This window comes from Molothrus aeneus, chromosome 25, assembly GCF_037042795.1.
Source record: "Molothrus aeneus isolate 106 chromosome 25, BPBGC_Maene_1.0, whole genome shotgun sequence".
Lineage (NCBI taxonomy): Eukaryota > Metazoa > Chordata > Aves > Passeriformes > Icteridae > Molothrus > Molothrus aeneus.
In genome coordinates, this window is record NC_089670.1 from 4,244,920 (window position 1) to 4,259,223 (window position 14,304).

At 50.9% G+C, this 14,304-nt stretch overlaps 1 protein-coding gene across 3 annotated transcripts in view; it reads right to left on the minus strand.

Annotated features, from left to right (window-relative positions):
* MGAT5B (alpha-1,6-mannosylglycoprotein 6-beta-N-acetylglucosaminyltransferase B) overlaps positions 1 to 14,304 on the minus strand; it is an 83,874-nt gene that overhangs the window by 47,040 nt on the left and 22,530 nt on the right. For all 3 annotated transcript variants that reach the window (XR_010785023.1, XR_010785022.1, XM_066565559.1), the window contains exon 3: positions 6,702 to 6,846. Coding sequence is in view for 1 of the 3 variants with exons in the window: in XM_066565559.1 (XP_066421656.1) it covers positions 6,702 to 6,846 (145 nt within the window). In the remaining 2 variants the exon portion in view is untranslated. The remainder of the gene's footprint in view (positions 1 to 6,701; positions 6,847 to 14,304) is intronic.

The following is a 14,304-nucleotide window of genomic DNA, read 5'->3' on the forward strand; positions in this document are numbered from 1 at the left end:
GCCCCACTTGGGAAAGGCTCAGACCCCCAGGGAGCAGAGCAAAAGCCCAAAGCTCTGCTTATGATCAGCATGGTCGAAATTTAGAGTCATACTGGAGGGAAAAAGTGCAGGGGCTGAGGCACAGCTGCTTTGCTCCCCCCTGGAGTGGGCTCTGCCAGGTCCCTCAGATCCTTGGTGCCTTTCTGACATTGGACAAGGACAGGGATGTGGCACCTGGCTTTGCCCATGGGAGAAGGTCCATGCCACTGAGGAGTGGGTTTATTCTTCACAGGCTGCTCCTGCCAGTCAAATGAAATAAAAATATTAAAAAAACCCCTAAAGGACAGCATTTGTCCCCAGTGTAATTCCTGGGGTCTCTGTACACCCCAAGGTTTTCCACCTCAGGGTGACACAAACAGCTCAGTCTCCCCTCCATGAACACCTGAGAAAAAACCTGAGCTCACTCTTTTGTGGCCATGGTTGTGCTCACTGGGAATGCCTGGGAAAATACCCCAGAGAACATGACTTGGGATGGGAGCATTCCTTGGAAACTCCTTTGAAGCAAATGCCAGATGATGCATGGGCAGAGCCCTGACTGAACTGCTCCAACACCAAGTTACATAATAAATCACATAATAAATACAGGAGCATTTAGCTCACTAAAGCACTTCCATTTATTTTCATTTCAGTTGATTGTGGGTGATATTTCTCACACAAATACTTTTCTAGGAGGCCCTGAGCTAACCCAAAGCCCATGGCTGCACACCCCAGGGGGGGGACACTGACATTTCAGTGAGGTGGCAATGAACTTCATGAAAAAAAAGATGAAAACCAGTTTCCAACCAAACTCTGTAGCCCACCAGCACAGCCAGCAAAGTATAACCAACACCAATAATTAAATTATTTTATCAATGCTGTATATTTTATCAATACTCTCAAAGTGCTTTGAGATCTTCCCCAAGCAGAACACAAAGCTGAACCACAAGCCCAAGCCTTCATTTTCCTCCTGAGCCTCAGAGCAGAACTGGGCTGAGCCACAGGCCTGGGCAGCTGTGGGTTTATTTATGGGAACACGGGGGATCATGAAAAGGAGGGTTATGGGATCACCACTTTGTTGGGGCATAAATCAGATATATTTATCTACAGGCTGGGAGAAACCCCTTCAGTGAGCTGGGAAGGCACTGCCAGCCTCACAGGCTTAAATAAGAGGGACCTGCCTAAAAGTGAGCCCAAAACCACCAGCTGTGATCAGAATCCTTGGGGCAGAGGATCCCCTGGAGCAAGATACATTCCTCAGACCCCCATTCTTTTTGCCAGCTGTGTGTTTGGTGCTCATGCTCTGCTTCATTTTAGCAGGGGTATTTTGGCCCTCTGTTTGCTCCAAAATCAGGGGATCTGCTGGAGGTTAACAGGCTCTGATTTTCCTTGTGGGGCAAAGCAGACACACAGGCTGGGTAAAGGCAGCCCCACATCACCACTGCCCAGCCCTGCCCCTGTGCAGCCACCCAAAAACAACAACCACAGCACAAAAACAGCAGTGACTGCACTTGGCCTCAGGTGCTCATTCAAGAGGCCTCATTTGCCAGCCCTGTGATAAAGCAGTTTCCAGTGTGTCAATGCTTTGGCATGGAAATAAATATAAAATATTAAACATTAAATAAATATAAATATAAATATACATATAAATATAAATATAAATATAAATATAAATATAAATATAAATATAAATATAAATATAAATATAAATATAAATATAAATATAAATATAAATTATATCGCTTAAATATAAATATGAAATATAGATATGAGATTATAAATATAAATATTTAAAAAACAAAAATAGAATTTAAAAATAAACAGAAAGCAAAGCCTATTGCTGAATTAAGGTCAGCAAATTGAGCAGGAGGTGCTGGGGAGGTGCAAGCCTGGGAGCAGGAGGGGAGGGTGTGAGTGACCTGGGCATACCTTGGCACCTGTCCTGTCACCATGCTGGTGTTGCCCAGCACCATTTGGGCTCTGGGGCTCTTCCATGAGGCCACAGCCCTTCTGGAAATGGATGGACCCTGCTGACCTGCTAGCAGCACAGAGCCACCTTCCTGCTCTGCCTTAGAGAAAAAGCAGAGAAAAGCTTTTTAGCTCAGCTGCCCAGGCCTGAATTCCCCCCATTTATGTCCTCTCCTGAGCCTGATGGGGACTCCAGACCAGCAGTGAGTCCCCACACTGTGCCCATCCTCTCCAAGTACCACTGAAATGGGGGTGCTCAGCCTGAAGAAAAGGAGACTCAGGGCTGCCCCCATCACTCTCACAGCTCCTGAAAGGTGCCTGTGCTCACCTGGGGCTGGGCTCTTTCTCCAGCAGCACTGACACAACCAGAGCACACAGCCTCAAGCTGCACCAAGGGAAATACAGGCTGGATATTAGGAAAAGGTTTTTCACTGAAAGGGTGATAAAGTTCTGAATGGCTGCCCGGGGAGGTGGTGGAGTCCCCATCCCTGGGTGTGTTTAACAAAGCCTGGATGTGGCACTGGGTGCCAGGGTTTGGTTGAGGGGTTGGGGCTGGGTTGGGCTCAATGATCCTGAAGGTCTCTTCCAGCCCAGTGATTCTGTGAAATCATCCAGGGCCAGGCTGGAGACATCCTCAGGAGCTGTAAGGAAAAACTCATCCCCTCTGCCAGGATAGAATGGGCTGTGGGACCTGTGAGGAAGGTGAGTGCTGGGGAGGAAGGCTCCTGTCTCCTGATGCACCCCTGCTCCTGCTCAGCAGAACCAACACCCAGCAAAGCCAGGCTGGACCACAGGGTGGTCTCACCTTGCCTGGGCTGCTCTGAAGAGCTTTGCCCCCTCTGAGCCCCTCAGGAGATGGGAGGCAACGCTCAGAGGGGTCCAGGACTGCTCCAGGCTCACCTGGGCTGCAGGAGACCACAGCCTTGGCAGTGATTTCACTGCAGCCACCTCACCACCAGCAACAATTCAGGAATTAATAGAGCCAGGCTGGCAGGATGCAGGAACATCATCCATTTAGTGTCATATTGCAAGACTTTTAATTACTGGGGGAATATGGAGTCATGTAATGATTACAAGAACAAATACTTAAAGTGTGTGGAAATTAACTGAGCCTTGGCAGTAATTAAGCTTGAAGATTAATCAGTCGTTAGCAAATAACACCCTTTGCAGGCTAACCACCACGTGGGGACAGGATTGACCAGGAATGCCAGTGCTGCAGACCCCAGCCTTCCCCTCTGCCATGTCCCTGGGGGATGAGGTGGGCAGGGGCAGCCCAGCTCCTGGAAAAAGGCTTCTCCAAGCCCCAACACTGCTGGGTTACAGTGCCAGCTTGGGTCAGCCACTTCAGACCCCCTCCTCCCGTCCCTCCTAAGCACTTTTCAGCAAGAGATCAACACTTCCCCTGCAAACTAATATTTCTCTTGCCCAGTAAACAGCTCTCCAGGAGGCTTTCACGAGTACTCCTAATTTCCTTCCCCTCTGATGATTTACGAGGGTTGCATTCAATTAACAGCAGTATTGATTTTCCTGCAGCTGACTGGCAGCCTGCTGGCCCTCGTTAGGGAATCCATCCTTCCCTTCCCAGCACGGGCAGGATGCAGGCAGCAGGGAGCTCAGGCAGGGCTGGAGAAGGGATCCAGCAACCCCTGGAGTTCACAGGTGCAGCCTGTGTGCCACCCCACAAAACTTTTGGGCAGCTCTTCCAAGGGGAAGAAAATTGGAGTGGGACATTTGGGTTTTCCGAGAGTTTCATCAGCTGGAAATGGAGGCACCTGTGGAATATTCAATGAGACAGCCCCTGTGGAGCAAGAAAGATTTTGCAGCTTGGAAAGCTGGGAGGCTTTCCAAGGCAGGCCATTAATGCCACCCTGCAAATACAGAGTTTTCCTTGCACTTTCCAAGGGGTAAAGCCACCCCAAGCCTCTGCTGGAGTGGTACAGTGCTCACAGGTTATTCCATAAAGCTCAGCAAAGCCTTCACCTCCTTCCTCTCAGCTGGAGCTCTGCAAAACCCAGCCCTCCTGATTCCACTGGAGATCCAGCCTTAAGCAGGAGAGCACTTTGTAAAAACAAGAATTAATCCACTTTTGAGCAACTGGAACCACAAAGCCCACGCTGGCAGCTGTGCAGAGCGGGAAGGAGACGAAGGCAGCAGCAGTGCCAAGCAGGGACGCTTTGAAGAGTAAAATCCCTTTGAAATTACCACCCTTTAATTGTATTATCTTTCCCTGACAGCCTCAAGTCGGTCACTGGTGATCAAAGAGACAGAGGCAGGGAGGGAAGGAGACAAGCCCTGGGTGGAATCCCGGGATCCTAACGAGGAACAGTTCCTGGGTGTCTCCGTGGGGCTGATCCGGCTCCAGGAGTCATTGCTGGGTCCTGGTGCAGCTGGAGGTGCCCAATTCCACCTCAGCACAGGGGTCCCCAGGACTGCAGCTGGTCACCCTCAAAGGGACAGGGAGCTCAGCTCCCTGACTCCACGGGGTTTCACAGCAGCTGCTTTTGGATTCCCCCTGGGATGCTCTGCTCAGCTCCAGAGAGCACCCAGAGCTGTGGGATCAGCACAGAGCCAGACTCTGCTCAGAGCAGGATGGCTCTGAACCCTTCCAGCTGCCTCATGCACCCCTCAGGGGGCAGCAGGGACCAGGACAAGCCAAGAAAGGTCGCCCTGGATGAGGCAGCCCTTGTGGCAGAAGAGGTGGAGCCACTCAAACCTGCTGAGACCCAGAACAGCAGTGACACCTCCAACACATCCCATCCCCTCTGGGCACAGCCCTCAGCCAGAGCCAGGGCTCCAGGGAAGGAAGGGAGCACTCAGGAAATGCTTCCCAAGGGTTGGCAAATGCTGCCAGTGCTTCATTAGGGACTGCCACAGCAAAATCCCACCCACAAGAAACTCCCCTGTGGTGGCTGCTCCACCTGGAGATGCTCTGTCCCCAAGGTGGGACCTTCAGAGGCCAGGTGAGAACAAGGAGAGGAGACAGATGGGTTTGGATGCAGAATCAGGTGAAGAGAATTGATTTCTCTTTAGGGGTGAACTATAAGGAGCAAAAGGTGATAAACTCGTTACCCCTGATTTTCCATTCCTGCAAATTAAGACATCTGTGATCTCAGCCCCCAGCTCAGGCCCATCTGAGCACACACACAAAACCTGAGGCTCTTCTCATGTGGGTCCATCAGCTCCATCCTCTCTCCAGGTGATGGCCCCAGAGCCATCACTCCCACAGCAGATCTGAAACATCAAATCCCCATCTGCAGCCACTGCTGCCAGCCCACAGAAACACTTTTTAGATTCTCTCTTGGCTGCTGGTGTAGAGAAACAACCATCACCTGATATTAGTGGTTCTTTTAACACAAGACTGGCCAAGAAACTTGTTCAATGTGAGCAAGCACCTTGCAGTGGCTGGCTGTAATAGTCCTGTCCACTCCTCTCTGGGATTATTGGTGATCTCACTCACTTGGGTACCAGCCAGCCTCAGAACAACAAAATTCCAGCACCCACCATGGCTGAGGCAAATTATATTTTCTCAGTGCTGGAAATGATGGAACATAGAAGGCAGGACCACACATTCCACGGCTGCCCTGCAGCTCTAGCTCAGGTGTGCAGGCACTGTGGCAGAGCTCAGCCTTTAATTACAGGCTCACTGACTGTTTTCTGTTATAGGCACAAAAGAGGCTCGTGAGGAAAGCGAGGGAGAGGGATGGAAATGCTGATGGGAGCAGGGAAAAGCACAGTGGTGGCAGGAGGTGGGAATGTTATGAGGGATGCAGCACAGCTCCTGTGCTGTCAGCACAGAGCAGGGCAGGGGTGACCCCTGCATGTCACATCCCTGCCATCCACCTCTCCTGTGTCACCTGAGGCTCCACCTGAGCAAAATCCACACTGGCATCTTTTCCACAAACTTTGCCAAGTTTGTCCCAAGTGCTGCCCCTGTGGTTTTTCATCTCTGCTCCCCCACCACCAGTTACCATTTGTGCACTGACACTCCAGTTAGTATCAATGAATGTTTAAAGGCTCCCAGAGCACAGGGAAATGTCTTTTTAGTGAATCAGTGTGCCACGACAGGGAGGTCTGATGGCACCTCTCACGCTGCCAGCTGAGATGTGCATCTCAGGGAGCCAGGGCATCATTTCAAGCCCTTCTGCACGTTTTAAACCTTGCTCAAGTCCAAGGTTGAGCACATCAGCCCTGGATTTTAAACAGCCACCAGCTCCTCAGCTACCCAAGGAGTACAGGCACAGAGCAAGTGTCCTGAGCTCAGGGAGCACATCCCACAGGCCAAGTGATGCTCAGCAAGTCCCACCTCCAGCTGCACCACAGCACAGCTGTGCAGACACTGCCACACCTGCAGCTGGGACAGCTGCTTCAGGAAATCATGGAATCATAGAATATCACAACAATACCCACAAGAATCACTGAGTCCAGCTCCTGGTCCTGCACAGGACACCCCCAAAAAATCACACAGTGTGCCTGAGAGCATAGTGCAAATGCTTCTTGGACTCTGACAAGCTTGAGGGTGTGACTAATCCTAAAAATCACAGTCAGTTCAGAAATTCCAGAAGAAACAGCTCCAGACATGGCAAATGGGACTAAAAACTATCTGCCCCAAGCCCCAAGTCCCGTTGGGTCCCACCACCCTCAGAGCAGCTCAGCACATTGGGGTGTTCTGCTCCTGCAAAGCCCCCACCCCCAGCACTGCTCCACAGGGTCTGACTGACCTGTCCAGAGGGAATCGTGCTTCATCCCCTTTGTGGAAGTCAGTGCTGTTCTCCAGCCTGGCCAGGATGTCCATCCTCTTCATCAGCATCTCCAGCATGTCGCTCATCCTGCGCAGCACCCCTCGGGACTCCAGCGCACCCATCACTGCAGCACACAGAGAGAGCTGAGACACAGCCAGCCTGGCCTGGCACACCCCACCATGGAACCCCCTGCCCCTGTGCTCCCCACTCCCACGGGAGGGCTCAGTGGTGTTTGGAGCATCTCGGTGCCCTGCTGTCCCCATGTCCCCTCCCTGGCTCTGCCCCACAGCCCCATCGTCCTGCCCAAGCAGGGTAAACCCCTGCCCAAATCCAGCTGGGCTCCTCCAGTCCCATCAGTGATGGGACAGCAAATACAGGATAGCCAGTGGCAGCCCCCTCACCAGGCATGAACTCCTGACTTATGCACCTGATCCAGCCTGTCCCTGTCACAGACACATTTTCTGAAAAATCCTTGCCTTAGGATTTTTTCTCCTGAGAAGCTGAGAGGTCTCAAGAAGAAAATGTAAGCAATGGTTATCTGCTGCTGTGGAATGCAACAGGTGCATCTGGGATTGGTCTCATGTGGTTGTTTCTAATTAATGGCCAATCACACTCAGCTGGCTCAGACTCCCTGTCCAAGACACAAACCCTTGTTATCATTCTTCCTTTTTCTATTCTTAGCCAGCCTGCTGATGAAATCCTTTCTTCTATTCTTTTAGTATAGTTTTAATATAATATATATCATAAAATAATAAATCAGCCTTCTGAAACATGGAGTCAGATCCTCATCTCTTCCCTCATCCTAAGACCCCTGTGAACACGGTCACAGTCCCGAGGGCTTATGGCAAACTGACTTGATTCCCAAGCACCAAGCAAACAGCCTTTCATTTGGCTCTTCTATTTTTCACTCCCCACCTAGCCCAGCATCCTGCCTTTGACAGCAGCCTGCAGAGGATGCTTAAGGAAAAACATGGGAAACCAATCAAAGGGTGGTGCTCCCCCAACCCATCCTCCCAGCAGCACCAGATTTTCCTGTTACAGAAAAGAAGAAATTCTCTGCCCAAATCTGCATTGGGGTGGGTGACCCAGCACTGGAAATAGCTCAAGTGCTGCATCTCAGAAACCCCCCCAGCAGGGAAGGCCCCCAATTCCCAGCCCTGTTTAACACTGTTTCCCATGGGTGTGGCATGGCACTGACCTGCTGGAAAGCACAGGGGGATCCAGGAGCTCCTGCTCCCAGCTGGATTTGCCATCTAGTGACAGGCAGCAAGCCCAGAGCCAGGGAACAGAAAATAAAGCTCCTGTTTCATCTCAGCTCGGCTCATTTCACATTGGTAATAACTTAATCAGTGCATAATCCCCTGAACCTCTCCCATTTAGCTTATCTCTGCCCTTCCACTCTCATGTGCTTTCCAAGAGGCAGCACATATTTAATTTAGGGAGCAGCAGGAGCCAGGGGGGTGGCACTGGGAAGGCAAGCAGCTGCTGGATGTCCTGTGTGCCCATCAGGTCGCTATCAGGTGGCTATCAGGACTTAGGGACACCTCATGCACCTCCAAACAGAGGCACAACCAGTCTTGCAAAGCCAGAGGGAGTTTGGGATTCCCTATCCTGGCACAGCCAGGGTGGCAGGATGGATCAGGGCATCCCAATAGCATTGGGTTCCAGGGACAGCCCTGGCACAGGCTTCTCCTCCCCACAGGAGCTGGCTGAGCACGTGAAACAGCACAGAGGCCTTGGTGTGGGTGTTTGGGTGTTCAGATGGGAGCAGGGCGTGGCATGGTGGGATCAGGGGCACCGTGACAGCTCCTGCTGCTGCAGAGCTGCAGCCCCAGCTCCATCCCTGCTCCCGCAGGAATTCACCCACTCTTCAGCCAGAGCTCCCAGGGGCTGGGAAGGCTGATTCCCAGGGAAGGCAGTGTAGGAGCATCGGGGGGTAGGACAGTCGGGATGGATGGAGACGAGAGATTTTTGAAGCCAGGTTGTGGAACTTGGGGTTTATTGCAAAGGGCCTGGGTGCAGGGCCCTGCTGGGAGCTGCCAGCCACAGCTCAGAGCAGGCCTGAGAGAAGAGAGGGGCAGAGAGGATGAGAGGGTAAGAGAGTTCTTCAGAGGGTAAGAGAGTAAAAAGGGGTAAGAGAGTAAAAAGGGGTAAGAGAGAGAAGTTCCTGTTACAATGCAATAAATCTTCTTCTGTGATGAATATTCTAATTCTCACTAACCAATCTAGTACAATATACAAATCCTACAGCATTTACATACAGCTTATAAGAATCACTACATTAATATACTGTGCTACATTTTAGACTCTAAAAACTCCTCTTTGGGCCTCTTCTGCCAAGCTGTAGGGTCTGCTCTGACCCTTGGAGCTGTCTGCAAGCAGAGGGTGTTGTTCCATCAAAAGGGGATCACCTTCAGCTGGCCACACCACTGTTTTCCAGTTGTTCAGTAACTGAGGGATCTCAAAGCTTGCTTTCATTTCAATCTCGCTTACAGTTTCTATATTCTCAAAATCTTTTGCAGACAATCATATTTATAAGGCTTTCCTGTTTCATCTTCCCCAACAGGCAGCTTCCCAGGGAAGGCAGCACTGGCACTGCAGCTCCAGCCCCCCACACTCCTGTGCCAGGCTCTGACCCCAGCAGGCACTGGGATCACTGTGGCAGGGCACACGAACACGGGGCTGTGAGCCAGCCCTTAACCCCTCCAAGAAGATGACACTGGGCCAGCCAGACCTTGCCAAAGGCTGCCTTCCACGCTTGGCTGAGATGATCAGCAGCACATTATTTTTCCTGACTCTATCTAACAAAACAGAAGAAACATTGAGAGCAAAAGCAATTCCTCAAAAAAAAAAGAGGACAAACCACCATTCATGGAAATTGAAACTGGGCTCTTCCCCAGACATTCCCTCAGTTCCATGGCAAAAGGTTAGTGACTTCTGCTTCAATCAGTGGGTGCCCAAGGTCCTGTGCAGCCCCAGACTTTCCTGGGTGGGTTTGGGAATGCAGGAGCCACCTGGGCCCAACCTACCAGGAAGGTCACCCTGTCCCCTGGGTGGTACCAAAGTCACAGCCTGTCCCACTGAAGAGCAGCAGCACTAATGAGCCTGCAATTAAAAGATGCTATGGGGAGGTAAAAAAGTGGAATTTTGGAACCTGGAGCTCTGTTTTGACAAGGGCTGCCCCAAACCCAGCTGAGCAAATCAGGAAAAGGCACAGCCAAGGAAATAGAACAGCTCTGCATGAGCTTAAATCAGAAAATCCACTTTAGTTATTTGTCCAAAGACTGAGCCCATTCCAGTGACATCCCTCCCACAGCTGGTCTGTGTTCATGGGTTGCAGCCCCCAGCACCCTCTGTCCATCCCAGGACTGACCATCCCCCAAAATGGACATTTCTACTCAGAATTTGCTCCTGCTCTGACATCCCAGCATGGCCAGCAGGTCAGAGCTTAGACCTTAAACTCAGTTTTTGCATGAGACAGTGATCACTGATCCCTCTTGTGCTGCAGTGGGTGAGGCTGGAGGTCAGGAGAAAGACCTGACCCAACCCCTAGAGCTGGCCAGAGAGGCTGAAACCAGCACCCCCAGATTCCCATGGAGCCCATCCTGGCCTGGGGATTTGGATCTCAGCTTGTTTGGGGGGGTCAGGTTGTGACAGTTTGCTGGGAACACACAGAGATTGTGCCTGGGAAGGCAGTGGGGATGCAGATTTCCTGGCAGTCCAGGCAAGGATGCTGCTCCAAGGCTTCATCACAGAAGCTCAGCTGACAAGACAGCTCTGCTCCCAAATCACTAATGAGGGATGAGGATATTCCCACCAGGGCACAAACCCATTTCCCTGTGGATCCCAGAGAGCCACAACTCCAGCTCTGCACCCACCACCAGACATTCACCCCTGAATTTCCCTGAGATCTCCCCTCCTGTCACTGCCACCATCCCATTCCCAGCTGGTTTTGAGCCACTGCAGGATGCTCTGAGAGCAGAGCTCTGAGCTTTGCTGTCAACAGTGAGCTGAGATATTCCTTCTCAAATAAAGAATTTTTTTAAAAAAACCAAATACTAAGTAAAAATAGTAATAAAAAAAAATCCCAGCTTTCCCTGCATTATCTTTTGGGGCAGCCTGCCAGAAAGCAGAGCTGAGGCAGGACACATCTCCCCCAGCCCTCCCCTGGCACTTGGAGATGAAGTCGAAGCTCTTCCGCATCAACACCTCTCTCTTTCTGTTCCTGGGCTTTGTTGTTGTTGTTATTTTTCCAGCAGCTTAAGGAAGCTAACAACGACTTGACATTTTTGGCAATGATTATTACATCTCTTGGAAAGTGTGTCTCATTAAAACCAGAAGAAAGGAGGAAAAGTGCTGAAGCGACTCTTTTAAAAATGCAAGAGCCAGGATTAATTTGTTAACCTGGAACAGAGACTCAGACTCCCACCCAGGGCTGCTCAGCTGCCTGAGCCAAGCACGGGGATCCAGAGGATGGAGAAGATCCTGGCCAGGAGCTCAGGCTTCTCCCTAAAGCCAGTGATGAAGATCCCCAAGGAGACTTTACCCACAGCACTGCAGGCAGCCAGGATAAACCCAAACCCACCTGAACAGCACAAAACCCAAGTAAAACAGTTCTGAAAAATTAAACAGTGCTGAAAACCACTTTCTTTTAAAAAACAAAGCCACCAAGCTGCTAATTAGGAAGGAAAAATATTCTAATTTCCCCTGATAATCAGCAATGATGGGACAGCAAATACAAGTAAACCCAACCAATAGATTAATTGGAGTTTGTTAAAGTATGACAGGGTTTTGACAGTTTTCCTGAGTGGCAGCCACACTTTACAGGCAATCACTGAACTGACAGAGGTTTTCATAGCAGCACTAGGAAATAATGATTGCAATCAATCATATCTTACTGGATTTCATGAGACACGCTGGTAAACACAGCAGAGGGAGGAGAATTATTTATGGGGCTTCTGAAGAGCACACAGCTAAGTAATTGGATGAAATCAGGGGAAAAAAGGAAAGCAACCCCTAAGGGTGATGTCTTGTGGAAGAAGGAATAGCTTCTCTGTGAAACCAGTGGAATAGTCAACAGCCAATATGCTCAAATTTGGATGGGGTGAAACCCTGGGGAATTCACTAATGATGCACTTGTCTTTAAAATACCTGCTTGGAGTGAAAGCAGCCGTGAGCAGGCGTCACCCCCTGCCAGTACCTGCCATGGGACCTCCAGAACAGGAGCAGGATGAGCAGTCAGGGCAGTTCTGCTGCATGTGCCAACCTGAACTCAAAGGTGAGGTTCAGTGGAACTCAGTGATCCTTGTGCATCCCTCCCAGTTCAGGATATTCTGTGTTTCTGCAGCTCTCTGACCATGCAGGAGTGGAGAGCAGCTGAGAAAGGAGCATCTCCTTTCCTCCTTGGCCACTCCTTCATGTTATCAGAATGATTTGGGTTGGAGGGGACCTTAAAGATCACCCAGTTCCAACCCTCCTGCCATGGGCCAGGACAACTTCCACTAGATCAGGCTGCTCAGAGCCCCATCCAACCTGGCCTTGAGCACTTCCAGGGATGGTGCATCCATGCCTTTTCTGTTCCTGTGTCTCATCACTTTCACAGTGAAAAACTTCCTCTAGTATAGTATGTAGTATAGTATAGCTTAATAAAGCTTTTATTCAACCTCCTGAAATCATGGAGTCAAAGCTCTTTATTCCCTGGCTGGGGGACCCCTACCACAATAGAATTTTATCACTCCTTCTGTAAAAAACTTTTTCCTAATATCCGACCTGTATTTCCCTTGGTGCAGCTCGAGGCTGTGTGCTCTGGTTGTGTCAGTGCTGCTGGAGAAAGAGCCCAGCCCCAGCTGAGCACAGGCACCTTTCAGGAGCTGTGAGGGTGATGAGGGCACCCCTGATTCTCCTCTAAAATGCAATCCCACACTGTATTCCCAATATCCATAACCTGGCTGGTTGGCTGTTGGTCCCCTCCCTTCTCAGATGTGTCACAGCCCTCCCTGGCCATCCCACAACAGCAAATCCCCTGCTGGTACTGGAGCTCAGACACAGTGAGATATTACCTATGTCCATTGAAAATACCAGCTGAATTAATTTCAATCTAAAGCATAATTTGCTGTGGTTTTCTCCTTTAAAGGACAACTCCAGGCTACTTAAACCCCTCAAAAGGGCAGCACAATCTTGAGAGATTTATTGCAGAGGAAAGCAGAGGATCTCCAGTGGGGCTGAGGCAGACCCAGACCTCATGCCCAGCTCCTTGGGGTGGTACCCAGGGCTGTCCTGGGATCCCATCCACCCTGGCATGTCCCCAGGGAGCAAAGCCCCAGCCCTTTGATTGCCTGCCCCTCTGATGCTCCTCTATTTACTTTCACAATCGATTTTGATTCAAGTAGATTAAAAGAGCAAAGAGCCAACTAGCCAAGGACTAACTCTGACACATAATCCATTGCAATCACAGCCCAGAGACCCAGCTCTAACTGCAAACAAGAGAGCCCAAGGCCAGGCTCAGGTTGGCAGCAATGCCCCCCTCCTGTCTCCATCCCTTTGGGGAAGCTGCTCCAGGGATGGAGAAGGTCCCTCAGGGTGGCTGCACCCCTTAAGGGCACCCATTCCCCAGCATGGGCGCCCAGCCAGTTATTGCTGCCAGCAAATCCACCCACATCTGCCATTAAACTGCTCCAGATTTACTAATTTAAGTTATACAGAGAAAACACAGACCTGCTTGGCCAGTGCCCCAAAGGAAGAGAGCACCAGGAGGCACACAGGGAGCTGCCACACAGCTGCAGCTGCCCATGAAGGAGCTCAGGAGCTGCTGGTGGAGACTTCAGCAGAGCTCCAGCAGCACCATTGATCTGCTGCTGAGCCCTGGGAGCACTGGCAGTAAAGCAGCTCCTGGTAATCAGCCAAATTAAGCAGCCTTAAGCCACTGGCTGGTAAAGTAGATTATGTCCCACCTGCTATCACCTGCTCCTGGATTGATGCCTCCCCTGTTGCACTGCTGTGGCAGTGTGCAGCCTCAGGGTGTTTTCCCTCACTCTCCCTGCATCCCTGGGCAGGCAGAGCCTGTCAGACCCTCTGTGCCCTCCCAACAACCAGGGCAGGCAGGACCTGACCCAGGGCTCTTGTCCCAGACTGCAAGGCAAGCTGCATTCTATTTGCCATCTGTGTGGCAGCTGTCTTCTCTTAACTGGGCAGTTTTCCTTATCTCTTCCACACCCAATCCTCTCTCAGGGGAGACACCTGCTGATAACAGCTATTGAATGTCCCTGCATGGCTGATAAGAACTACAGCATCCCATTGGCAGATGGGAGCCCAGAGGGAGGAGCCAAGCATTCCTACCTGGATATAATCTGAGATTCTGGAACACCAGCACAGCTTCTGCACTGGATTCCCCAGAGGAGCAGCAGCTGCCTCTTGCCCTGGATCTGCAGAGGCAGAGACTGCACCTTTCTCCAGGATCCCTGCTCCAGCAGAACCAGCCCTGACACTGCAGGAGGGCTGAGCCACAATTCCAATGGTTCTGCTGCCAGCACCCTGACCCACAGGGTGTCAGGCTGGGTTCTGACTCTGGCACTGTTGGTTTGGT